General features: G+C 39.7%; 2 protein-coding genes across 2 annotated transcripts in view; one reads left to right on the top strand and one right to left on the bottom strand.

The window, feature by feature from the left end:
* The window catches only part of chmp4c (charged multivesicular body protein 4C), a 41,382-nt gene extending 34,411 nt beyond the window's left edge, over window positions 1-6,971 (bottom strand). The window contains exon 1 of the mRNA XM_048528733.2: window positions 6,657-6,971. Coding sequence (XP_048384690.1) covers window positions 6,657-6,882 — 226 coding nt within the window. The 5' untranslated portion in view covers window positions 6,883-6,971. The remainder of the gene's footprint in view (window positions 1-6,656) is intronic.
* zfand1 (zinc finger, AN1-type domain 1) lies at window positions 6,606-26,525 on the top strand. The gene is made up of 8 exons (XM_048528730.1): window positions 6,606-7,111; window positions 15,443-15,485; window positions 15,633-15,672; window positions 18,188-18,312; window positions 18,391-18,482; window positions 19,539-19,663; window positions 24,526-24,681; window positions 25,754-26,525. The coding sequence occupies exons 1-8, from the start codon at window positions 7,057-7,059 to the stop codon at window positions 25,922-25,924; spliced, it is 807 nt and encodes a 268-aa protein (XP_048384687.1). The 5' UTR covers window positions 6,606-7,056; the 3' UTR covers window positions 25,925-26,525.
* Window positions 26,526-27,012: the final 487 nt, after the last annotated feature.

Below are 27,012 nucleotides of genomic sequence, written 5' to 3'. Positions count from 1 at the left end.
CACTTTATTAGGAAGTTCATTCCACATGCGAATAAACCTCTGTAAAAAAACAAAATTGCCACTTATATCTTTTTTAAAAATCTCTCCTCTCACCTTAAAAATGTACCCCCAGTCTTAGAATTCCCCAATTTGGGAAAAAGACAACTGCCATCAACTCTATCTATACCTCCCATTATTTTATAAACTTCTATCAGATCACCTCTCAAGCTCCTACGCTCCAGTAGGATAAGTCCCAGCCTATCAGGCCTTTACTTATAACTGAAACCTTCCATACTTGGCAATATCCTGGTTGAAGAAATTTCTCATCTCAGTCCTAAATGCTTTAATTCATATCCTTGGACAGTGACCCCTGGTTCTAGACTTCTGCCAGAATCGTGAACACCCTTGCTGCATTTAGCTTGTCTAGTCCTGTTAAAACACTGTAGGTTTCTATGAGATGCCTCCTCATTCTTCTGTATTCTAGCAAATGTAATCCCAAACAATTCAACCTCTCCTTACACATTCAGTCCTGCCATCCCAGGAAGCAATTTGGTAAACCTTTGCTACACTCTGTCTGAAACAAGAGCAATCCTCCTCAAAGAAGGAGGCCAATACTGTACACAATATTTCAGATGTGGTCTCACCTAAGCCCTGGATAACTGCAGCAAGACATCTCTGCTCCCGTTCCCGAATTCTCTCACTACAAAGGCCAACATACAATTTGCCTTCTTGACAGAGGGCTGTACCTGCATACCTACCGTCACTGACTGGACACCCAGGTCTTGTTGCACATTCCCCTCTTTCAATTTATAGTCATTCAGATAATAATCTACTTTCCTACTTTTCCTCAAAATGGATAACCTCACATTTACCCACATCATACTGCATCGGCCCTGCAGTTGCCTACTCAGTTTGTCTAAATCACACTTAAAATACCTCACAGCTCACATACCCACCCAAAAAATCTTTATAAGGATATTGAAATATAAAATTTAGTAAAACTTCGTGTGCTCAAGAATGGCTCCATGTTAAAAAAAAGTAGTGCACCAGTACAAGCTGATTCAAGCAGTACACAAAGCAATACTTTCACTGATACTTTGGTGTATTTTTCTGAGAGACTGAAAGGACAATTGGTTTAGATCTCTTCAAATGTGAATTGGACACATCGTTCAGAGAATCATTTCATCAATTACAAGTTTTTAGGATCACAAAAAGACAAATTAGATGAATGTATGGCCTTTTCTGTTATGATTTTCTGCAACTAATCCATAAATCTCCAAGTATAAAGCTGTATTAAGCATTGTCAGTTGTCCCTCAACTCGAGGGCTATCTCTACTGAGGTTGCAGGTCTCTGCCATGAATCTACAGGATTTACTTCCTGTTCTTCCCTTTCCTGCAACCATTCTACTTCAGCATGAAAATGCTGAGACTCAAAGTTTGCAATTTGATGGGCAAGTTGTCGCCATTTTGAAAGATGGGCAGGAAGTTCCACTATCATTAAAATGAGTGCTACTGTATTCAAAGAAAATTACAGGCTGTCTTTGTAGTGTCTTTCTTACCCCACCCTGGAATATTGACCATGTGAAATTTGAGGAAACAGTATACTGTGGTTGATTGCCTTCAGCAAGACCAGAATATACACACACTTCCAAGAGAAAGGTGTAGTTTAATGTCAGTGGACAAAAAATTATGCACTCAGGGTGGCTCGGAAATGTAAAGCATGATCACTATTAACTCATTATTAATTACTAAATTAACTCTAGTGCAGTCTCCATTCTGCACTCTTACAAAAAAGACATGGTAACTTAGGAAATGCTTGTATTTCTTTTACTTTCCATACAGATTTTCGTGTTGCATAACACTTGGCGCTTTGAAGGCAGGTCTTTCACAATGCAACTTTGAACTCTGCAACTAGAAGCACAAAACAGTGATCCAATAATAACTTAGCCTGAAGTTTCTCCCACAGTGAAGTGAGTATAGTTAAGTAATCAAATTGTCCCATAACACCATTCTACATCGATTTCCTTTTTATGCTCTAGTATTCTCTTCTCCATTAAATCACCCCAATTTTTATTTTTGCGCCTTTACAATTATCGTGTCATTCTTCTTTTCCTGGTGCTGCTCTTTGTTGCTAGTTTTGTTTACAGACACATTTTATATAGGCATCTGACTTTAATGTGCACCTGATATATTCTAAGTTTGCCTAGCTTAAATCAATCTTTACGCTATAGCTCTAGATAATCCAGTCATTGGAATATGTCCAATTCATTTGTTGCAACTTCCCAGATTCTTTTCCTTGGTTCAATATCGCTGGATTATATACTTGGTATTTGCAGATGTTTCAATTAGCTGTCTGTTGCTAATCTTATTCTTCCATGTTTGCATAGAGTTGTTTGGTTTCAGGAAGAAGGGAGAAGTAGTGTTAATCAACAGTCTTTATTCTCATCATTGTATCTATAAGAAATAGTACTTACATATCAGGGATTAAAAAAGGCCCTAACCTTTTCTTCTTCACTGTTGTTGGAGGTGATGGCACAGTGGTAATGTCACTGGACTAGTAATCTACAGCCGCACGCAAATATTCTGGGGATAATGGTTCAAATCTCACCATGGCAAATGGCAAAATGTGAATTCACTAAAAAGCTGACTCAATGACAACCATATAACCACTGTCAATTGTCATCAATACCCATTAGTAAAATATACTTCTATGTCTTCGGGAAGGAAATCTGTCATTCTTACCTCATCTGGCCGACATGTGATAAATGACCCACAACAACACACTGCATCTTAGAATGCCATCTGGGTAATTAAGAATCAGAAATAATTGCTGGCCTTCGCAGTGAACAAAAACTAAAGCCTGCCTTTCTTAATGTGTTTCTAATTTATATTTTTCTTATTATTGGATGTTAAAGGTACAATATAGGTTACTAGCAATACCATCATTCTTTATGAAACTTCACTGCTACATACTTGTACTGTTACTTTTTGGGCTGTACTAATTTTGGTGTTCCTTGGCCTTGATATTTCAATCTTGCCGTCATTCTATTTGTCACGCTTGCTCTGTGAGGAGGGTAGATACAGTATGTTCCTGCTTTCTTTGCTCTGAGGCTATTCTAATTTCTCTAACTTTTACTCTTGGCATGGTTATTGTCACTTTTTTGCTGCAGTATTGCAATATATTAGGGAATGAAAGACAGATTTGATACTTGAGAGGTAGAAGTAGCAGTTTGATCTGTCCTGTTGCTATTGAAGCTGTGTTTCTAACCTAATTTATTACCTGTTTTGTTTTGAGAGAGTTTCTTAATGTTGGACTATTATTCTGATTTTCTGTGCCTGCCCATTATACAAAGGACAGAAAAGACTGATTCCCAGGAATAGGATTGTTAAGCTTTTGATGTAGTGCATTCATGAATTTAAGGTAGAGATCTTCCTGCCCGACCCCATGTAGTGTGTACTCAGGAGCGTGGGGTCTGTGTGTTGCTGCACCCAGTATAGGGAGCACTCAGGAATGTTTGTTCATGTGTTCCTGCTCCAGTTAGAGTCATAGGAACAAGCAGCACGGAAACAGACTCTTCGGTCCAACTCGTCCATGCTGACCAGATATCCTATATAGATCTAGTCCCACTTGCTAGCATTTGGCCAATATCCCTCTAAACCCTTCCCAATCACATACCCATCCAGATGCCTTTTACAGTTTGTAATTGTACCAGCCTCCACCACTTCCTCTGGCAGCTCATTCCATATTCTGCGTGAAAATGTTGCCCTTTAGGTCCCTTTCATATCTTACCCCTTTCACCTTAAACTTGTGCCCTCCAGTTTTGGAATCCCCCACCCCAGAAAAAGACCTTGCCTATTTTTCCTATCCGTGCCCCTCATAATTTTCTAAACCTCTATAAAGTGACCCCTCAGCCTCCGACACTCCAGAGAAAAAAGCTCCAGTCTATTCAACCTCTCCATGCTTCCCCCATAGCTCAAACCCTCTAACCATAGTCACATTCTTGTAAATCCTTTCCGAACACTTTCTAGTTTCACAATATCCCTCCAATAGCAGGGAGGCCAGAAATGAATACAGTATTCCAAAAGTACATAACCAATGTCCTGCCCAGCCGCAACGTGACCTCCCAACTCCAATACTCAATGAATTAGCCATTAAAGGCAAGTATACTAAATGCATTCTTCAGAATCCTATCCACCTGCGACTCCACTTTCAAGGAACTATGAACCTGCACTCCAAAGTCTCTTTGTTCAGCAACACTCCCCGGGATCTCACCATTAAGTGTGTACATCCAACCCTGTTTTGCCTTTCCAAAATGCAATACCTCATATTTGTCTAAATTAAACTCCATCTGCCACTCTTCAGCCCATTGGCCCATCTGATCAAGATTCCACTGTACTCTGAGGTAACCTCTTTCGTTGTCCACTATACCTCCAGTTTTAGCGTCAGCTACACACTTACTATATTCACATCCAAGTCATTTAGGTAAATGACAAAAAGCAATGGACCCAGCACTGATCCTTGTGGCACACTGCTGGTCACAGGCCTCCAGTCTGAAAAGCAACACTACATCACCAACCTCTGTCTTTTACCTTTGAGACAATTTTGCATCCAAATAGCTAGTTCTTCTTGTATTCCATGTGATCTAACCTTGCCAACTAGTCTAACATGTGGAACCTTGGTAAACATCTTATTCAAGTTCACATAAAATCAGCCTTCATCAATCCTCTGCTATTTCTTCAAAAAAACTCAATCAAGTTAGTAGGATAAAATTTCCCAAGCAAAAAGCCGTGTTGACTATCCCTAATCAGTCCTTGCCTTTCCAAATATATGTAAATCCTGTCCATCAGGATTCACTCCAACAACTTGCCCATCACCAATGTCAGGCTCACCAGTCTACAGTTCCCTCGCTTTTCCTGACCACCTTTCTTAAATAGTGGCACCATGTTAGCCAACCTCCAGTCTTCTGGCATCTCAGCTGTGGCTATTGATTTATATAAATATCTCAGCAAGGTGCCCAGCAATCACTTCCTTCGCTTCCCTCAGAGTTCTAGGCTATTTATCCACTATTATGCATTTTAAGATGTTTAACGCCTCCTCCTCTGTAATATGAACATTTTTCCAAGATATCGCTATTTATTTCCCTAAGTTCTCAATCTTCCATATCCTTCTCCACAGTAAGCACCGATGTAAAATACTCATTTAGTATCTTCACCAATCTCCTGCGGTTCCACATGTAGTGGCCCTCCTAATCTTTCAGGGCGCCTATTCTCTTCCTAGTTACTCTTTTGTCCTTAATGTATTTGTAGAATCCTTCTGGATTCTCTTTAATTGTATTTGCCAAAGCTATCTCATTTCCCCTTTCTGCCCTCCTGATTTCCCTCTTAAGTATACTCCTACTACCTTTATACTCTTCTAGGGATTCAATCCCTGCTGTCTAAACCTAACATATACTTCTTTCTTTTTCTTGACCAAACCCTCAATTTCTCCAGACATCCAGAATTCCCTATGCCTACCAGCCTTGCCCTTCACCCTAACAGGTACCTACTGTCTCTGGTCTATTATCTCACTTTGAATGTTTCCCATTTTTTAGCTGTCCTTTTGCCTGCAAACATCCACCCTCAACCAACTTTTGAAAGTTCTTGCCCAATCCCATCAAAATTGGCCTTGCTTTTAGATCCATTCTATCCCTTTCCACCACAATTGTAAAACTAATTGAATTATAATCACTGGCCCCAAAGTGCTCCCCCACTGACACCTCGGTCACCTGCACGGCCTTTTTGCCGAACAGTAGGTCAGGTTTTGCACCCTCTCAAGTAGGCACATGCCTATACTGAAACAGAAACATTTTTGAGCACACTTAACAAATTCCTCTCCATCAAAGCCCTTAACAGTATAGTAATCCCAATCTATGTTTGGAAAATTAAAATCCCATTCCATAACCACCCTATTATTTTCACACATAACTAAGAACTCCTTACAATTTTTTTTCTCAATTTCCCGTGAACATTTTTTTTGGGGGGAGGGGGATTAATAGTACAATCCTAATAAGGTGATTCAGGAATGTGAGCATTCATTCCCCGGGAGTTTATATTCAGGAATGTAGGGTAGATGTGTTCCTCCCCCTGTTGTGTATATGTGAGGGTGTGGGGTAGATCTGTCCATTCCACCGCTGTGGCGTATATTCGGTGTGGGGATGTGTGTTCCTGGTGTTCCTGCTGTTCCCGGCTCCCTCCCTGTAGTGCGTACATACAAGAAAGCGGGGCATGCGTTCCTGAACAAAAACAAAGCTGCTGGAAAAGCTCAGCAGGTCTGGCAGCCTTTGTGGAGGAGAAAACAGAGTTAACGTTTAGGGTCTAGTGACCCTTCCTCAGAAAGGGTTCCTGAAACCCCTGGAGCGTACATACAGGAAAGCGGGGTATGAGTTCCTGCAGCCCTTGGAGTGTCTACTCAGGAAGTGTGGGTTGGTACGTCCCTGCCTTCAGTGTTGTACATAGTCGGAGGTGTAGGGTAGATGTGTTTTTTCCTCAGTGTGGAGTATACGCAGGAGTGTGGGATGGGTCCTTACCCAGGCGAGGGCAGAGGGAGGATTTTAGGTGGTGGTGGTGTGCGGGGGTGGACGAGTGAAGTTTATCCTCATTTTACCCCCAGGATTGCAGCGGGCCGGGAGAGCTCCTACCTCTCTTGTTCTTGGTGCCGCTTCTCCGCGCGATCTCCAGCTCTCTCTGGATTCTGTTCTCCAGGAATTCCTGCTTCTTGGTCAACATCTCCTCGGTCTCCCTGAGCCGGTGGAGAGCCTCCTGCGGGCTCGGGCCCTGTTTCCGGGAGTGGGATCGGGACCGGGACGAGCCGGACCCCGAGCCGGAGCTCGATCCGCTCTTGAAGATGTTGGAAATTTTGTTCATAACGACAATCCGGCGCCTCGAGCCCGACACAAAAACACAGCTCGCGACCTACTGGAGCACACTTCCGGCTGCTACGCTGTCAATCAACCGGAGGGCGCTGGGCTGTGTCTGACGTCACTCCGGGAAACGCGCCTCTCAATCGATGAGGGGGCGGGGAGTCCGCCTGGTGTCAAAATGGCGGAGTTGGAGATTGGTAAACATTGTGAGGTACAGCATTGCCGTCAGTTAGGTAGGTTGTAAATCATGGAAAATTGTACTTCTGTACTGAACCCTGTTTGCAATGGGGGAGGGAATATTTAATTGTTTCAAGCGGAAGAATGCTGCTCGTTGCTTTTGCTTGGATCGGACAAAGATTAAAGATAGGAAAGCGATTAAACCTCCTCCTCCCAGACTGACTTCATGGAGTTTAAAAAAACAGAAGTTGCTGGAAAAGCTCAACAGGTCTGACACACCAGGCCTTATTGTCACATAGCCTGCCATTACACGTTGTTAGTCACTGACAGTCCCTATTTACAACTATTCACCCTCCCACCCAGATCGTTATCAACTCCATTGTCTATCCAACTGCTCTTCTCTCTTTTCGAGTTCTAACCTGTCGTTCACTCCGTACCCCATTGCTCTTCCCATTTTCTGGAAATAAACTGACGTTTTCCCAGCTACCATCAGTTCTGAGAAGGGTCACCGGACTCGAAACATTAACTCTGATTTTATTCTTCATAGATGGTGTCAGACCAGCTGAGCTTTTCCAACTACTTCTGTTTTTGTTCCTGATTTACGGCATTTTAGTTCTTTCAGTTTTGACTGTAAGGAGTGCCTCTCTCTTGTCGTTTCTAGTCCTAAAATAATTTAAGGGATTTTTTTCAGCTGTGATAAGGCAAAGAACTGTGCATGCAGAAGATCATAAACAAAAACAAATTACGGAGAAACTCAGCAGATCTGTTGTTTCAAATCCAGTAACCTTTCAGAATTACATATTCCCCTCTCCTTTCCTGTCTACTTTCTGCAGGGACCATTCCCTCTGGGACACCCTGGTCCACTCTTCCTTCACTACCAACACCTCACAGCCCCATGGCACCTTTTCCTGCAACCAGTGAAGGTATTACACCTGCCCATTTACCAACCCCTCCCTACTAACCAAGGACCCAGAGTAATTACGCTTTTATGAAGAAGATTCACTGTACTCAAAATGTTATCTCTGTTTTCTTTCCACAGATGGTGCCAGATTTGCTAAATTTTTCCAAAAATTTCCATTTATTTTGTTTGCCTCTAATGTTTTATTTGGACAAGTGGCTGGAAAAACTCAGGTCTGCCAACATCTGACTTTAAGGAGTGCCCCTTAGTGCTGGTTGATGTAGTATATTTGGAATTTCAGAAAGCATTTGACAAAGAGATTAATGTGCAAGATTAAAGCATATGGGATTGGGGAAGTGTTTTGAGATGGATAGGAAACCAGTTGGCAGAGACCAGACAAAGAGTCGGAATTAATGGGTCCTTTTCAAACTGGCAGACAGTAACAAGTGAGGTGCCACAAGGATCAGTGCTGGGACCCCAGCTATTCACAATATGTATTAATAGTTTGGGTGAGGGAACAAAATGTAACATCTCCAAGTTTGCAGATGATACCAAGTTGGATGAAATCTGAACTGTGATGAGGATGCAGAGCTCCTTCAGCATGATGTTGACAGGTTTGGTGAGTGGGCAAATCCATGGCAGGTGCAGTATAATTTGGATACATGTGAGATTATTCATTTTGGAAGCAAAAAGAAGAAGACAGATTACTACCTGAATGGCTGTAAATTGGGAGAAGGGAGTGTACAGCAGGTCCTGGGCATCCTTGTGCACCAGTTGCTAAAGGTAAGCATGCAGGTGCAATAGGTTGTAAAGAAGGCAAATAATATGTTGGCCTTCATTGTGAGAGGTTTCGAGTACAGGAGTAGGGATGTGTTATTTCAGTTGTACAGGGCCTTGTGAGACTACACCTGGAATATTGTGTGCTGTTTTGACCTTCTTTTCTGAGGAAGGTTGCTCATGCTCTCGAAGGAGTGCACTGAAGGTTTACTAGGCTGCTTCCGGGACAGCCAGTCGTACATATGAGGAGAGTTTGACTACGTTGGGATTATTTTCACTAGAGTTCACATGATTGAAGGGGGATGTCGTAGAAACTTATAAAATTCTAACAGGACTGGACAGGTTAGATGCAGGGAGGATATTCCCCATGGTGGGTCTGTCCCAAACCAGAGGTCACAGTATGAGGATTCAGTAGGTGATTTAGGACAGAGACGAGGAGACATTTCTTCACCCGAGGAGTGGTGAGCCTGTGGAATTCATTTCCACAGGAAGTAGTTGATGCCACAACATTGAATGTATTCAAGAGACGACTAGATATAGCACTTTGGGCAAATGGGATCAAAGGTTACGGGGAGAAAGCAGGATTAGGCTGTTGAGTTGGATGATCAGCAGTGATCATGACGAATAGAAGAGCAGGCTCAAAGGGCTGAATTGTCTCCTTCTGCTCCTATCTTCTGTTTCTATCTGTGAAATTCTGAAGAAGGGTCACTGGACCTGAAACATTAACTCTGATTTCTCTCCACGGATGCTACCAGACCTGCTGAGTTTTCAGCAGCTTCTGTTTTTGTTTCTGATTTCCAACATACTCCATTCTTTTTTTTTATGTTTTATTTTGAGGTTGGTTCATGCAGTCACGGTTTAAAGCAGTTTTACAGTTTTGTACCTTCCATGTTATTTATAATCTTGTAAATTTCTCTAAAATCAACACTTAGATGCATTATTTAGACTGAAAGTCCAATTTGCTGCACTGCTTTTGGTGATTGAACATGGTACTTGGACTATCATCTGATATAGTATCAGAACATACTTTTCATTCAATAGCAAACCCTAGAAATAAACACCAGTAAAATCTGTGAATGACACATGCCGGCCCAATTCCACTGGTCTACCACATCTTTATCTCGAAGTATTGCTAGACTTTTATAAATTTTCAGTTACTGTATATGCACTTTCAACATTTTATAAACATGCTGACAAATTAGGGGCGGCATTAGGTTACTTGGCCCCTCAAGGCTGTTTTATTGTTAAATAAGATAATGGCTGAATTCTGTAGCCAAAAGTCAAAGAAAAATGTTCTCCTCATCTCTATCTTTAATGGGTGAACATTATTTTTAAACGGTGAGCCGGGTTCTGTATTTTCCTGCACGTGGAAAGATCCTTTCCACATCTGACCTGTCAAGACCAGTCAGGATCTTGTATGTTTCAAATTGATTCAAATTCAAGTCTAGCTTGACCAACCTTTCCTCATAAGACATTTCAGGCATTAGTCTGGTGAACCTTTTCTGAACTGTTTTCAGCACATTTACCTCCTCCCTTAAATAAGGAAAATGTACTATACGCAGTATTTCAGATGTGATCTCATCAATGAACTGAAACATAACCTCCTTTCTATTGTATTCAGTTCCCCTTCAGTAAACAATTACATTTTATTAGCTTTGCTCATTGTTTGCTGCGCTTACTAATTTTTGCAATTTATGCACTAGATCTTCAAAATACTTATATATTTTTGAGCTTTGCAATCTCTCACCATTTAAATAATAGTTCTCTTTGTGGGTTGTGTCAATGCTTGGTGGAGAAATGAGTGCTTACTTGCAGAAATGGAATTTGTAGTACTGCCATTGCCAAGTAAACAAGCTGTCTGCAGAAGAATGTAGATTGGTTAAAGCAATTGGCAAAAGCCTGGCAGATAGAATATAATGTTGGGAAATGTAGGTTATGCACTTTGGCAGAAAGAATCCTGGAGCTGAATATATTTAAATATATAAAGACTGCAGAAACCTACAACAGAACAGAGGGATTCGGGAGTCATCGTTCATGAATCACGAAAAGCTAACACCCAAGCTCAGGACGTAAGATGAAAAGCAAATGAAATGTTGGCCTTCGTTTCAGAGAGAATGGAGTTAAAAATAGGAAGGATTTGCTAGAATTGTTTAAAGTGCTAGGTGGAACACTGCTGCGACACTGTGAACCACTGAGACCTCTTACCTAAAGAGAGATATACTGATAATTGAGGCGGTTGAGCCTGTACTCCTTGGAATTTACAAGAGTAAGAGGCAACCTTACTGAAACATATTTGATAGGGGACATGCGGATAGGTTGTTTCCTCCTACTGGGGAGTCTGGGGCATAATTTTAGAATAAGGTGTTATAGATTTAAGATAGAGTTGAGGGGGAATTTCTTTTGATGGTTGTGAGTCTGTGGAATTGTTTATCACAGAGAGCTGTTTAGGTTGGGTGATGAAGTATATTCAGCGCTCAAGTAAGCAGATTTTAAACCAGCAATGGTTGTGTTGAAAAGGCAAGAAGAATTGAAGATTCAGATCAGCCACGATCTCATTGAAAACAGTAGACTTGATAGGCCAAATTGTCTACTTCTCCTATATCTGATTGTCTTTCATAAAGATGGCATTGCCTATATAATCACAAGGTGGAAACAAACTCCAGAGAATCTACTGGTAGGGTCGTAATGGAGTAGGGAACACAATTCCTCAAACCAGCCTTGTCAGCGCCCTTCAGGTGATGTTGGAATAAGACTGAGTCGTTGGCTTCTGAAGCCTGAAATTGGAATGAAGTGATCTTGCCTAGCACAGTTTAATGCGTAGTCTATGTGTGGAGTTCTGAGACTTTGATATGGTTTTTGTGCTGTTTTAAGGACTCCCTGGAGCTTCAAAATGCACAAACAGTTTGGAAACAATAAAATCCCTGATCCAGTACTGCAGCAACTGACTCAGAGTTTGATGCTCACCTGTGCCAGAATCTCCTCATGCACGCACAGAGGCACACTGGCACAACCCAGATCTTTGTCAACATTATGGGACAATGTGCAAACATGTATTGTGCTGCCCATATGCGAGTAGCTCTCGATGGTTATCTTGAATAATCAGTTGTGTTGAGAGTACACACTCCATTAGATAGTATAGTTTTTTTAATTTCTGCCAAAGTGGACAACTGCATTTTACCCACATAATATCCATTTGCCAGATTTGAACCCACTCAGATATTGGACTTGGAATGTTAAGTCTATTTCTCTCCGCAGATGCTGCCAGCATACACTCTGTTTGTTTCAGATTTTCAGCATAGAGTCATAGAGTTATACAGCATGGAAACAGACTCTTTGGTCTAACTCGAGAGTGCCAACCAGATCACCTAAACTGATCTAGTCCCACTTGCTAGCATTTGACCCATGTCCTTCTAAACCCTTCCTATTCATATACCCATCCAGGTGCCTTTTAAATGTTGTAAGTATATCCACCTCCACCAGCTTCTCTGGCAGCTTGTCCCATACATGCACCACCCTCTCCATGAAAACATTGCCCCTTAAGACCCTTTTAACTCCTTTCCAAATCACCTTAAACCCATGCTCTGTTATTCTGGAGAACCGTACTCTGGAAAAAAGACCTTGGCTACTCACCCTATCCATGCCCCTCATAAAACCTCTATAATAGCTCTCCTCAGCCTCCGACAGTCCAGGGAATAAAGCCCAAGCCTATTCGGCCTCTCACTGTAGCTCAAACCCTCCAATCCCAGCAACAACCTTGTAAATTTTTTTCTGAACCCTTTCAAGTTTCACAACATATTTCCCACAGCAGGGAGACCAGAATTGAGTACAGTATTCTAAAAGTAACCTCATCAATGTCCTGCATAGCCACAATATGACATCCCAACTCTGATTCTCAATGCAATGACCAATGAAGGCAAGTGGGCTGAATGCCTTTGTCACTGCCTTATTTACTTGCAACTCCATTTTCAAGGAACTATGCATCCCCCTCCCCCTCCCTTCCACTTCCCTAACAGGTTGCTTTGTTCAGCCACACTACCCAGAACCCTATCATTTACTGTATAAGTCCTGATTTGCCTTACCAAAATGCAGCACCTCACATTTATATAAATTTAACTCCATCTGTCCCTCCATGGCCCATCTGATCAAAGCCCCATTGTTCCTTGAGATAACCTTCTTCACTGTTCACTACACCACCAATTTTGGTGTCACCTGCAAATTTACTTACTATACCTCCTATATTCACATCCGGATCATTTATATAAATGACAAAAAGCAACAAACCCAGCACCGATCCCTGTGGCACGCCACTGGTCATAGGCCTCTAGTCCAGAAGAACAACCGCTCCCAGCCACCATCTGTCTCTTACCTTCTCACTTTGTCAACTATTTTTGTCTACTAAAAAAACACTTACTGTCTATCAATTTCTAACTATCTTTCTCTCAAACTCATTCTCTCCCCTTATTAATCTTTTAGCCATTCTTTATTGAGTTTTCACATTCTGTCCAATCTTCTGACCTGCCACTTATCTTTGCACACATATATCCATTTTCTTTAAGTTTGATACTATGTCTAGTTTTTCTGAGTAAACTACAAATAGTGTGTTCTCCCTTGGAAATTTCTTATTTGTTGGAATGTAATTCTTCCTGGTATTCTGAAGTATCGCCATCAATGTCATCCACTTATTTCTATTGACCTATTCCTTTTCCAGATTTGCCAGTTTTGTTGATTTGGTTAACTGGTGCTATGCATTGATTAAGCATTTTGTTATGTGAGATACCTAGGTCTTTGTCAGCCTCATCCTGAAGTTTTTTCAAAATCAGAAATCAAGTACATGTAAGAAAAATAAAGAACTGTGAATGCTGAAGATCTGAAATAAAAACAAAAGTTGCTATAAAGAAAGCAGATATAAGATTTTAAGTCCAGTGAGTTCGGAAGAAGAGTCACTGAACTTGAAATGTTAACTCTGCTTTCTCTCCATGGATGCTGTCAATCTTGATGAATTTCTCTAAAAATTTCTGCTTTAGGTTTGAAACAAGTATGTGGTTGCCCACTTCCTTCCAACTCGTTGTACCTTGTATCTTTTTCAATTAATTTTCCTTTGACATCTTCAACTTGTTTTAATCCAGTTTATTTTATACTCACTGTACTTGCTCCCATAATTCCTCTGCTCCTTATAATTTGGTATCATCTGCAATTTTGGCTGATGTGTGTCGGCTTTCTAAGTCATAGATATAAATTTGAAATAATATCTTTCACCATTTTGTCATTGTAATTCTGATAAATTCTTGTTATTTTGTTCTTTGTAGTTAATTTCTTTTCTGTGATCTAATTCAACTTTATGCATAATACCTTTTCATTCGGAACGTTTTTGGAGACCTTCTCAACTTCTAGCCACCATACGTTTTTGTTAAGATTACCATCATCCTTTTGGGATAATACACTCTGAAGTTAAGGACCATATTTCTGTTCTGAATCTATTCTTTGTTGCTAATTAAATGATTGCATAAAATCAATTTGTTTGCACAATTAAAATAAGAGACAATTATTTCTTCGTTGCTTGAGGCTGTTTTGAATCTTGTTGCTGCTTTGGTCTATGTAGAATGTTGCTTTCGTAATATTGAATGAAGCCCTAATGTTGTCACATCTCCTTCCTAGCCAACTTCAGCATTGACATAAATACCCAACTGTTTCTGAGTATGTTTTTTGTGCCCTTTCACCCTATTGGAAACTTATTTTTTTAATATTAAATACATTGATTCTTTATTGTAATAAATCAAATTTGGGATTTTATTATTGCTTAACTACTTTCAAGTAATTACTTGGAAGAGAAAGTTATTTAGAAAACTTTTGCTATTCTGTCTTTAAGTTAGGCTTGATCAATTTATAGTTGATGCCCTCAAGGTTGCCACATGTTCCCTTTTTTCTGCTTTGATTTACTTACATTTACCAAGTCAAGAGAAGCCATCTCTCTCCCAGTTTCTCCAATAATCCTGTATTTCTCCAGCTAGATTGCATTTGATCTTAAAATGAGCAGTAAAAACAAATGAGGGGAAAGGTAATGAAAAAAAGTAGTGAGAGGAAATTACTATCTTAATATCTCCACAATTGTAGTGTGAAGTTCCCAGTATCTGCTAGGGAGTGGAATGTCCATTTTCAACCGCATTTGTATGTGCACACATGAGCCCAAAAGTTTTTCGTCTAGTAGACAATGAAATATACAGAAATTGATGGAAAAGCTCAGCAGGTCTGGCAGCTTCTGTGAAGAAAAAATCAGAGTTAACGTTTTTGGTCTGGTGGCCCTTTCTCAGTTCTGTGAAAGGGTCACCGGACCCGAAACCTTAACTCTGATGTTTCCTTCACAGATGCTGCCAGATCTGCTGAGCTTTTTCTAGCAAATTCTGTTTTTCTTCCTGATTTACAGCATCCACAATTCTTTTGGTTTTTTGTGTATAAATGACGTATTTTAAGTAGGCTTATTTACTAGTAATTTGAAATCAAATCATACTCGTATATTATCATGTGATCGTTAACCTTCCTTTATGATAATATTTGGTGGTCCATTTTGAACTTAGGGAGTTAACTTTTTTCCTGTCCTCAGTATAATTGACAAATAACCATCCTATAAGCTCTAAAGTAATTTTAAATGAATAACAAATATGCTGTCAAGTTGGCTGAGCTTTATTAAACTAATAAGAATTCTTCACTCTTTCAGATTTTCTACCATTTGTTTGTGATGGATGTTCAGGAATTTACTGGTATAGTATTGTTCATCAAAATAAACACCTACATTTTTAAACAGGAATACAAGCTTTACAAATAAAAGATTGGGTCGATGTCTTCTTACTGCTTGCAGTCGTTTTTAAAATAATGCAAGGGTATGACATCTTCTTCTTTTTCTGTAGCCTTGAACATAGAGGTAAAGATGCTCATGGCTGCTCTGGGGTGAGTTGTACAAAAAAATTGTGCAATTAATACTTTATTTCTTCTTTCAGTTAATATCTGCTTATAGCTGGGCCACTTTCCCTGTTTAAATTGATCGCACGTCATGATTTGACTTGTGCTCCAGGTCTTTGCCAGAAATGTTCCAGGAAACCTAACATACTTTTTCCACTGTTTTAACGAGGAAATTCCAGTTTTACATTTCCTAATGAATATTACAACAAATATTTGTCAGGACTTTCAGGGACCATTATCTACTTGAACTTGCTAATAATATGAGGAACATAAAGTGGAAATTTTTTCAAAGGAAATATTAAAATTTCTGTCACTGGAATTAATGCTATCTGTCTGTGGTGTATTTCTCATGTAATCTTATTTCACAAATTAGTGTCTTAAATGGTAACAGAAACAGAAGTATTGACACTTGTAAACTTCAAAATTTGAGTCGGAAAAGTCATAGTGACACTACAGTCACGGACAAAAGGCACTGCATTCCTTGGTATTACTTCAAAAACACCTGCTTTCCCATTGACTTCTACAACTGTCCAGTAAAACAATCACAACAATGTCATGGGATCACCACCCTCTCCAAGCCACATTGGTTTGGACATATACCTCCAGATGATGCTGGGTCAGTATATTTCTGCAATATCTTCAGCATGAGCCCTCTCCATGTACAACGGAAGGATTCATCACCGTTGCCATCTCTAGGCAGATAAAGATAGTCTATAAGTATAGCCTTACCAAAAATCACATGTGTCCTAGAAATATAAGAGGAAAATATAAATGCCCACCTCTTATGTCAAAGAGGATACAAGAGTTTGACACAAGAGCCAACCGTTTCAGGAACAGCTTCTTTCCTGCTGTTCCCAGACTCTTGAATGGACCTCATATATTAATGTTAACATTTCTCTGCACTTTCTGTTTCGCTGTAACACCGTATTCTTCATTCTGTTCTATTACCCTGATGGGCTTATGTAAAGTACTATTTGCCTTGATAGCATGCAAAACAATATTTTTCACTGTATCTTGGTGCATGTGACAATAATAAATAAAATAAATTAATATTTATTTCTATGGAATAGGCAGAGACAATCTCCAGAAGTACTCTTGCAAGAAATCCTACCATCATAAGTTAAAAGTGTGAGGTGATTCATTTTGCAAGGACAAACTTGAACGCAGAACAGGGTTAATGGAAAGATTCTTGGAAGTGTGGAGAAGCAGAGGGACCTTGGGGTTCATGTCCACAGTTCCCTGAAGGTTGCCACCCAGGTGGATAGAGTTGTTAAGAAGGCATATGGTTTGTTAGCTTTCATTAATAGAGGGATTGCGTTCAAGGGCCATGAAGTTATGCTCCAGTTATACAAAAGCCTGGTTCAGCCACATCTGGAGTATTGTGTCCAGTTCTGGTCGCCTCATTACAGGAAAGATGTGGAAGCATCAGAAAAGGTGCAGAGGAGAATTACCAGATGTTGCCTGGAATGGAGGGAAGCTCTTACGAGGAAAGATTGAGAGAGCTCGGGCTTTTCTCTTTGGATCGATGAAGGATAAGAGGTGACTTGATTGAGGTGTAAAAGAACGATCAGAGGTATAGATGGAGTGGACAGCCAGAGACTTTTTCCTGGAGTGGAGGTAGCTATTATGAGGGGGCAAAGTTTTAAAGTGAGTGGAGGTAGATATCGGGGAGACGCCAGAGGTAGGCTGTTTCCTCAGAGAGTGGTCGGGGAGTGGAATGCCTTGCCTGAGAGGGTAGTGGAGTCAGCCTCGTTAGGGACATTTAAGCGGCTATTAGATAGGCATATGGATGATAGTATAAGATAGGATGGAGGTTAGATAGACTTTAGGGTTATGGTAAAAGTTCAGCACAACAGCTGTACTGTTCTATGTTCTGTGTTCTATAAGCACCAAGTTTCATAGACAACATGTTCCAAACTCTCAACCATTTTCATCTAAAAGGACAAGGGTAACAGATATGCTGAAGTACCACCACTTACAAGTACTCCTTTAAGCCACTCGTGGTCCTGGCTTGGAAATATGATGAATCAAAGCAATCTATTGTAAGCTCCCTGACTCTTCCTCCAGTTCTTGCAAAGCCCTGGACAGTCCTGCCTGTGCAACAAAAAGGCTGATGTCCCTAACGTAGCTAACTTCACTGCCTCTGCCTACAGTATTAATTATTGATTATCTAGATTCAACTGACAAAGCATGGTGCATTGTGCAGTTTCTGTTCTACAACATAATATTGTTTCTGTTATTTATTTCATTACATAGACAAAAAACTCAGTTTCAATTTTCATTAACTAATAAACTGTTGAATTATTATTTCACGGAAAAAATATATTATAGTAAAAACAGAAATTTAACTTCTTAATTTAACCAGTTGTCAGAACGCTATGCCTGATATGTTGTAGATGCATCTATCTGCTGTGAGCAATAGAAGGGGAGATCTAATATAAAGCAAAATTTCGGATGCTAAAAAATGGAGTTAAATATTTACAGTCTGAAATTCCAATTTCAGGTATGTTTAAGAAAACCAGTGAAATCTGAAGGAACCTATTCTTACAAATGTACATATGAAAGCTGTAAGGCAAAAGAAGTCTTGCCAGTAATTTGCTCACATTGCAAGAAACATTTTTGTTTGGGGTGAGTATTTGTATAAGCTGAATTTCCTGTAGTTTTGGTTAAGATTTACACTTTAGAATGTTGATGTTTCTGTTGCAGTCATCGACACCAGTCAGATCACAATTGTGAAAAACAAGAGTTGCCTAAATCACACTTGGGTGTTTCTCAGCAAGTGGTTAAAGAGTCATTTGGTAAGTATTGAGTTACCTTTCAGAAACTATTGTAGCCTTTCTATTATCTATGACCTGGCTACTAGTAAATTAGTCTTTAGAGTTTAATCGCATGCATATAAACCCCAAATCAGCTCAGTAAAAATTACAATTACAAATATAATTGTGTGCTCTTTGTAGTAGGACAGGAAACAATTAGAATTTTGTGAATATTGTTTTACTTATGTGCTGATACTTAATGAAACAATAAAACCAGACACACCTTTTCTAAAGGAACTATAATCTGCTGTTGGTGGGTTTATGACTATAGTGCAGATTAACACTTTCCGATTATTTTGGAAGAATATGTGTTCTCTTCTCGCTGGGATCTTCATTTGCTGAATAACTGAGGCTAATCTTTCATGTACTGTTCAGCAGCACAAAACATTAATACCCTATCGTCAATTTGCTTCTCTTCTTCGCCTTTATTATTGTGCAGTATTGTATAGCTTCTGCTGTGGATCAGTAAGTGCACTTTTGGCAGTGAGCCAATTTGGAGGATCAAGTCCCGCTGTAAGACTTAAACAAAGCAATCATTGAGGGAGTGGTCCACAGTCAAACGTGCCAGACTTTGGATAAGATGTTAAACCAAGGCCTCTGATATCCCCTTGGGTGGACATAAAAATACCACAGCATTATTTTAAGGAAGGACAGAAGAACTATTTGTATACTTGTGTACTGGCCAATATTTGCCTCTCAATCAACATCACAGAAAAATTGTAGATTATCTTGGCTTTATAACTGTTGTTTCTAGAAATTTACTTTGTGTAAAGTAGCAGCCATGTTCCATGCATTACAACCATAACTATATTTCAAAAGTACTTCATTGGCTCCAAAGTACTTTGTTTTCCCTACCACAAAGTGGCTCAACATATAAAAATGCAAGCCTCTTTATGATGTTATCTATTACAGGGATAGGTGATATGAATTTAGATGTAGAATTATCACATTGATTTAGAATGGATAGGAAAAATGATTAACTTAACCATTATCAGTATTGCATTTGCCTTGTTTCAATCATTTTTTTAACATCAAAAGCCAGAGATGCAGTCTCTGTTCCACTGAAGAAAGGTAGAAGAGGTGCAAAGAACGATGCAACAGCTGCAAAAGTAGCACTTATGAAGATGAAGTTACATGCTGTTGGAGACAACTCCGTACCACAGGTTAATGTTATTTAAGGTGAAATCTTTATTGAAGCTCTCTTAATGAGGATAGTACATGATATGTTGGATTTCTGAATTTTCAAATGATGTCTTGGAGCTGATTTTTAGTGTCATCTTATCTTCAAATAGATTAAGATAAAGTGTGAAAATAAGCAGAGCTCATTTCTAGTATGTCTTTAACCATTCTGTACACTGATCAAATTTTGTGTGGATTGTAAAGGCAACATAAATAGGTCAAAATTTTCATAATATTTCAATAGTCAGAAATTTGATTTAAGTACAAAGTTTTGTCACCACCTTAATGGATTGCCAGAATTAGCAAGAAGGCCAAGGGTTTGTCCAAATTGTACATTTTTTCAAAGTCAAGGATGTGGTGGATTGCACTGTTTGTGGAGACAGTTACATTTGTAAGGCCAGAATAATAGGGTTTTATCTCTATCAAAATGATTAGAACATAAAAGTACTGAATTTTAAAAATTTATTTCCGTGCATTGTGATTTTAAATACTTCATAGATCATAGAAGATCATAGAATCCGTACAGTGTGGAAACAGGCCCTTCAGCCCAACAAATCCACACTGACCCTCAGACCCTCCCGCCCAGACCCATCCCCCTATAACCCACCTAATCTACACATCCCTGAATACTATGGGCAATTTAGCGTAGCCAATCTACCAAACTTGCACATCTTTGGACTGTGGGAGGAAACTGGAGCACTCAGAGGAAACCTACGCAGACAATGGGAGAATGCAAACTCCACACAGACAGTCGTCTGAGGCTGGAATTGAACCTGGGTCCCTGGCACTGTGAGGCAGCAGTGCTAACCACTGAGCCACTGTGCGGCCCTAAATTGGACTAATAATTGTAATTGTACTTAATTGTATCTTTTTAAGATTAGAAGATGGTTAACCTGTTTCCTTGGTGTCTCTTATATTTAAACCTGGTCATAGGTATGTGGTTACAAAAGAAGTGACCTTGCCAACAATGCCTATATCCCATGTATGAATTAAAAAGTCATGTTGCAGCTAAGCATCACAATTTCTACTGTGGCCTCTAGCAGCTCTAGTATTCTTTGCGTAATGTAAAACAAAATTAAAAATCCATAAGGTATTTTACAACAAATAATTCTGTGAAATTCCTTCCCAACCACTAAAAGACAATATGAACATATCAGGAACAGAGTTCTGAGGAAGGGTCACCAGACCCGAAACGTTTTCTCCTCCACAGATGCTGCCAGACCTGCTGAGCTTTTTCAGCAACTTTGTTTTTGTTCCTGATTTGACAGCATCCACAGTTCTTTTGGTTTTTATTTAGGCAGCCTCTCAAGCCTATTCTGCCATTAAGTAAGATCAGGACTGAGCTGATTACTACGCATTCCTATCTGTGACTGATAATCTTTTAGCACCTTGCTTATCAATAATCTATCTACCCTTGCCTGAAAGATGTTCAAAGACTCTGCTTCTGTTGCCTTTTAAGGCCAAGAGATAAATGACCACAGGCTAATTGCCTAAACTGCTACCTACCTACCTATTTTGTGTATGGTGATATTGACTTCCACCAAACTCTTGTCCATGTATACTATGAATCTGCAATTGCCAGTAATATTTTGCAATAGTCCATATCCTTGATGAGAAGAAAATATCCAGACAACTAACGTGATTCCATGGTGAAACCAGAAGATGCTGGGAAAAAATGCAGCATATGTTTAGCAAGAAAGACTGCTATCATTTCAGGTTTGTGATCTTACCTCAGAACTGAGAAAAGATAAAGGTGGAAAAGGTTTTGAGTAAATGTAGGTGGGACAGGAACAAAAGGAATGTCTATTATAAGGTGAAAGACAGGAAACGTTGAATAGCAGAAAAGTTAGTCCTTTGGGCCAGAGGGAATGGTGATAGGGTAAGAAAAGAAAGCAGTAAATGTTTTGCCCAGAGCAAGTGTGATGCTGGCTGAAAGAAGGCAAAGGAAAGGAAACAGACTTTATGGTCTGAAGTTGTTGATCTACATATTGAGTTCAGGAGGCTGGAAAGTACCAAATGGAAAAATGAGTTGCTGTTCCTCAAGCTACATATAGCCTCACTGACAAGCAGACAAGCTAAGAACAAAGAGATCTCTATCCGAGAGCAGTGGCATAAAAGTGATTAAAATGGAAAGCCATCTGAAACTCTGGTTGCAAACGGAATGGAAGTGCACCAAAAATGGTTGCCCTGTCTATGTTCAATGTCCCCAGTGTAAAGGAGAGCACTTACTGTAAGCAATAAATGTTTTTCACCAGATTGAAAGAAATGCATGCAAGTCACTGCTTCACTTGAAAGGAGAATGTACTAGATATGATTAGTAAGTTTGTGAATTACACTAAAATAAGCAGTATTGTCGACAGTGAGGAAGCTTATCAGAAATTCTGGCAGGATCTTGAATAGCTGGGCAAGTGGGCCGTGAAATGCCAAATGGAGTTTAATATAGATAAATGGGAGGTATTGCATTTTGGAAAGTCAAATAAAGGTAGGAGTTTCGTGGTGAAAGCTGGGCATCAAGAAGTGTAGTAGAACAGACCTTGGAGTTCAGGTGCAGAATTCTCTGAAAGTGGAGACACAGGTAGGAGAGGGCAGTGAAGTAGGCTTTCAGCATACTGGCCTTCATCAGTCAGGGCGTTGAATATAGAAGTTGAGAAGTTATGTTGCATTTGTACAGGATGTTGGTGAGGCCACACTTTGGAGTATTGTGTTCAGTTTTGGTCACCTTGCTATAGGAAGGATGTCATTAAGCTGGAAAGAGTGTAGAAAAAATTTATAAGGATATTGCCAGGGCTCAAGGGACTGAGTTATAGGGAGAGGTTGGACAAGCTAGGACATTTTCCTTTACAGCATAAGAGACTGAGGGGTGATCTTATACGAGTGTATAAGATCATAAGAGGCGTGGATAAGGTGAATGCACTTGGTCTTTTTCCCAGGGTTGAGAATCAAGGACTGAAGGACATCACTCAAAGGTAAGAGGGAAAAGAATACATGGAAACTTGAGGGGCACCTTTTTTACACAGAGGGTAGTATGCATATGGAATGAACTGCCAGCAGAAGTGGTTGAGGCATTTGGACGACTACATGGATAGGAAAGGTTTAGAAGGATATGGGCCAACCGCAGGGAAATGGGGTTAGTATGGATGGACATTTTTGGTTGGCATGGACCAGTTTTGGCCAAAGGGCCTGTCTCCGTGCTATAGAATTCTGATTGTCAGTGTTTGTGATCTTGGATGGCGAGGAGTGAGGTGGAAAAGACTGGTGTTAAATTTTTTTCACCCCTTGTTCTGTGGCACCACATGACTGAGGTCTAGTTCTTGTATAATTCTTAAGTGTTTGAATCAAATTTCACCAAAATAACAACAGATGTTCTGACTATGGAGGGAGTGCAATGAAGATTTACCAGACTGATTCCTGGATAGGCAATACTAATGTATGAAGAGAGACTGGACTGGTCCGGATGATATTCACCAGAATTTAAAAGAATTGGTGGGGAGTGGAGTAGACATCTCATAGAAACCTAGAAAATTCTAACAAGGCTAGTCAAGGTAAACACAGAAAGGATGTTCGTGATGACTGAGTGCCCAGACTCAGGGGGCGACAGTCTAAGGATTTGGCCTAAGCCATTTAGGACTGAGATGAGGAGAAATTTCTTGTCAGAGAGTGGTGAGCCTGTGGAATTCTCTGCCATATTCTCTGTCATTCTCTGATGAAGCAGGCTTTTAAGGGCCAAGTGGCCTACTCATGTTCTAATTTTCTATGATTTCAAATTTTGGTTAGTGAAATAGAGTTTGATTCTCAGGCCTGGAACTTGCATGGAGCTTTACGTTTCTCTCCCGACCCTTATCTGCTTTCTGGACGTACCACTGTCTCCGTGACTCCCTTGTCCGCTCCACACTCCCCTCCAGCCTCACCACACCCAGCAACTCTCCCTGCAACCGCAGGAAGTGCTACACCTGCCCCTACACTCTCTCCCCCCCACCACGCCAACCCCATCCCAGGCCCCAAGAAGACTTTCCACATCAAGCAGATGTTCACCTGCAGATCTGCAAATGTAGTATACTGTATCTGCTGTTCCTGTTGTGGCCTCCTCTACATCAGGGAAACTAAGCGGAGGCTTGGGGACCACTTGGCAGAACACCTATGCTCGGTTCACACTAAACAACTGCACCTCCCAGTCGCGAACCATTTCAACTCCCCCTCCCATTCCTGAGACGACATGTCCATCCCAGGCCTGCTGCAGCTCCACAGTGATGCCACCCGAAGGTTGCAGGAACAGCACCTCACGTTCCGCTTGGGAACCCTGCATCCCAGTGGTATCACTGCGGACTTCACGAGCTTCAAAATCTCCCCTCCCGCTACCGCATCCCAAAACCAGCCCAGCTTGTCCCCACCTCCCTAACCTGTCTTTCCTCCCACCTCAAGCCCCATTCCCTATCTTCTACCTGCTTATCTCATCCCATCCCCTTGACCTATCCGTCCTCCCTGGAGTGACCTATCTCCTTCCTAACTCCCCATCTACACTCACCTTTGCTGTCTCCATCCCTGCCTCTTTGACCTGTCTGTCTACTCTCCACCTATCTTCTCCTCCATCCATCTTCTATTCAGATCCCTGTCCCCTCCTCCATTTCTGAAGAATGGCCTAGGCCTGAAATGTCAGCCTTTCTGCTCCTCTGGTGCTGCTGGGCCTGCTGTGTTCATCCAACTCTACACCTTGTTATCTCTTCTTTAAGTTAGTGTTCCCAGTATTACATTTGCAATGGATAATGAGGCAAGGTTATGGAAGTTGAAGCTGTTTTTTCTCAAATGTAAAAATGACCAAAAATCATTGAATTTAATTTGTTATATGCAGAGTGAGCGACGATATTTCCAAGTTTTTTTGCCAAAAGGAAGCAAAGAGAAAAGCAGCTCGATGTTCTTTTGTTGCAAATGGAGTATTGGAAAAATGGTGGATAATGCTGCTTCACTGTTAAACCTTCGGAATGACAATAATATTTTGGCATCTAAGGTAATAATCGTATAATAAAATCATACGATTTTGCATTCATCTTTTGCCTACTTGGTATCACTGTTGTTGTCTCTTCTAGGTTATGTCCATTATTTAGCTATCTAGTGGTATTTTATTTATTTAATATTGATAATTCAAAGATTCAACAAAATTGAAAGTGTTACAGTGGCTTGAGCACAGATTTGCAATATTGCGGTATGAAGAACATGAATAAGTCTCTTGTCGTGTTGAACATTTATATAGCATCCTTTTACATAGTTGGAAGTTACAAGTAGGACATGGCTGGAAATCGTATGGTACAAAAGTAAACTTTTTTTAAAAAATTGATTTGCTAAAACAGTGTAATTTTACTCTTACTTTAAAACCAAAAAATTAGGTGAACAGTGGACACAAAGCACCCTGCAGCAATTTGCAAATATAATGACATAGGTATGATATTAGGTGAATAAATAGCAAATGAAACTTAAAGCTGACAAATGCAAGCTAAGACATGGGTGTACAATGGAGGCATTGAACAGCACATGGTTAAGGAGAGAATTTGAATCAAGTAGATATGCTACTTTTCATGTGGTTACAGCACAGTATTACCAAACAGCAAAATAAAAGTCTAAAGATGTTATCCCATCACTTTACAAAACAAAACATTTCCAAGAGAAAGGATACTAAAAAGAGCAACAAGACTAATCCCAAGTTGAAAAGGTTGAGCTAGGTGAAAGATTAATGAGACTAGATTGCTGAAGTTTAGCAAAATGATTGGTAAGAGAATATCCATTCAAAAATATAAATGTGCATGCATATGATGATAAACAGTACTTCAAATTATACCAAGAAAATAGGACTAGAGGACATATGGAATTTAGTTAAACATAAATATATAATGGCTATCAAGAAAACTGTTTCTACTCAAATGGTTTTTGAAATAATCAAGCAATATAATAAAGTTTTTAAAAAAATAAGGTTTTATTGCCTGCATTCTGTGACAGTTAATGTAGCATACAGAAAAGTTTTTCAGGAATAGACAGCTTTTTGCCACCGCAACCTTTCTCATTCTCTTTTTCTTCTTATTCCCTAGAAATTGCGACTCTGCCACGGTGAATCAGGAAATGCCTTGCCTATGGGCCAAACTTTGGAATTGTGGATATCAAATACTGACAGCCCACTAATCAATGGAGGAACAATTATCCTTGAATATTTAGACAATGATTGTATGAAAGTAGAAAACATAAATTCATACATGGAATGACAGTTATTAAAGTGAACAAATGTAATCATTTGTAGGAAAGTACTCTGAAGAAAATTTATTCTGTTATCATATCCAAGATGACCTTTAAACACTGTAAATTATACAGCCTTCTTTATATTGCTAGCTGTTGTCATTTATTTAAGTGTAAAACGTTTTATTTAGAATAAATCTGTCTAATGTAATTGTTACATGCTTGATGGGTAATTTCAGATGATGTTTAACCTTTCCTCTATTTAGAGAAAAAATAAATTTCCCAAATTATGTCTTCTATATCTGATGCTTTTTTCATCTGGATAATCTATTACTTAAATCACGTTAGGGACTCTCCTTCGCCATATAAAATTATGTAACTGCCCTTGGAATAATGTGAGAAAATCTTAATGTAAATGTTAAATTAAAAACGGAGTATATAAGAGTGTTACATTTTAAACAGGTTTTTTTGGCAACTTGGTATTTTGGAAGTGTCTCTTAATGGAATGGGCAGAGATGACATCTGAAAGTTTAATCAGCTTGATGCAAATGTCAAAAGGTTATTTGTTAAATTACTGGATTAACGTAAACTATCATTACAAGGTTTTACCCCACAAGTCATGTAAACACTGCACAGTATTAAAATACTTGAATTTGATGAAAGATTTTGCAGACAGATGTTTTATTTATGCAGTATTTGCTTGTAGTTGAAGTTATATTCAGTGGTGTCTCTCCACTGATTTTCTTGTATCGCTGAAGTCACTGAAGTAATCATTTGTAAAAATGCAGTGGAGTCAAGTCACAAAACATGAGCAACGCTAAAATTTGAGGGAAAAGTTTTTTTATGTATAGGCCATTGATAGTTGGGAAAGAAACTTTGGAATCGCTGCCACCTTCTGGGCAGAGTTTACTCACCCATGTGATTTCCACAATCACTTTATATTCAAGTTAATCAAAAAACATTACGACCAGAAACTGGACAAAGTCAAATACATACAAAATTAAAAACCTATTGATTTTCTGTGGCCTAGCTTACTGGCATCAAGAGCAGACTTCATCTGTGGTGGAATGTTATTGGATCAAAGTGTGTTGTTTTAATTCAGCAATTAAAAATTGTG

The sequence above is a fragment of the Stegostoma tigrinum genome, chromosome 5, assembly GCF_030684315.1.
Source record: "Stegostoma tigrinum isolate sSteTig4 chromosome 5, sSteTig4.hap1, whole genome shotgun sequence".
Classification (NCBI taxonomy): domain Eukaryota; kingdom Metazoa; phylum Chordata; class Chondrichthyes; order Orectolobiformes; family Stegostomatidae; genus Stegostoma; species Stegostoma tigrinum.
Note: the sequence above shows the minus strand (reverse complement) of the source record. Positions and strands in the feature narration are given on the sequence as shown.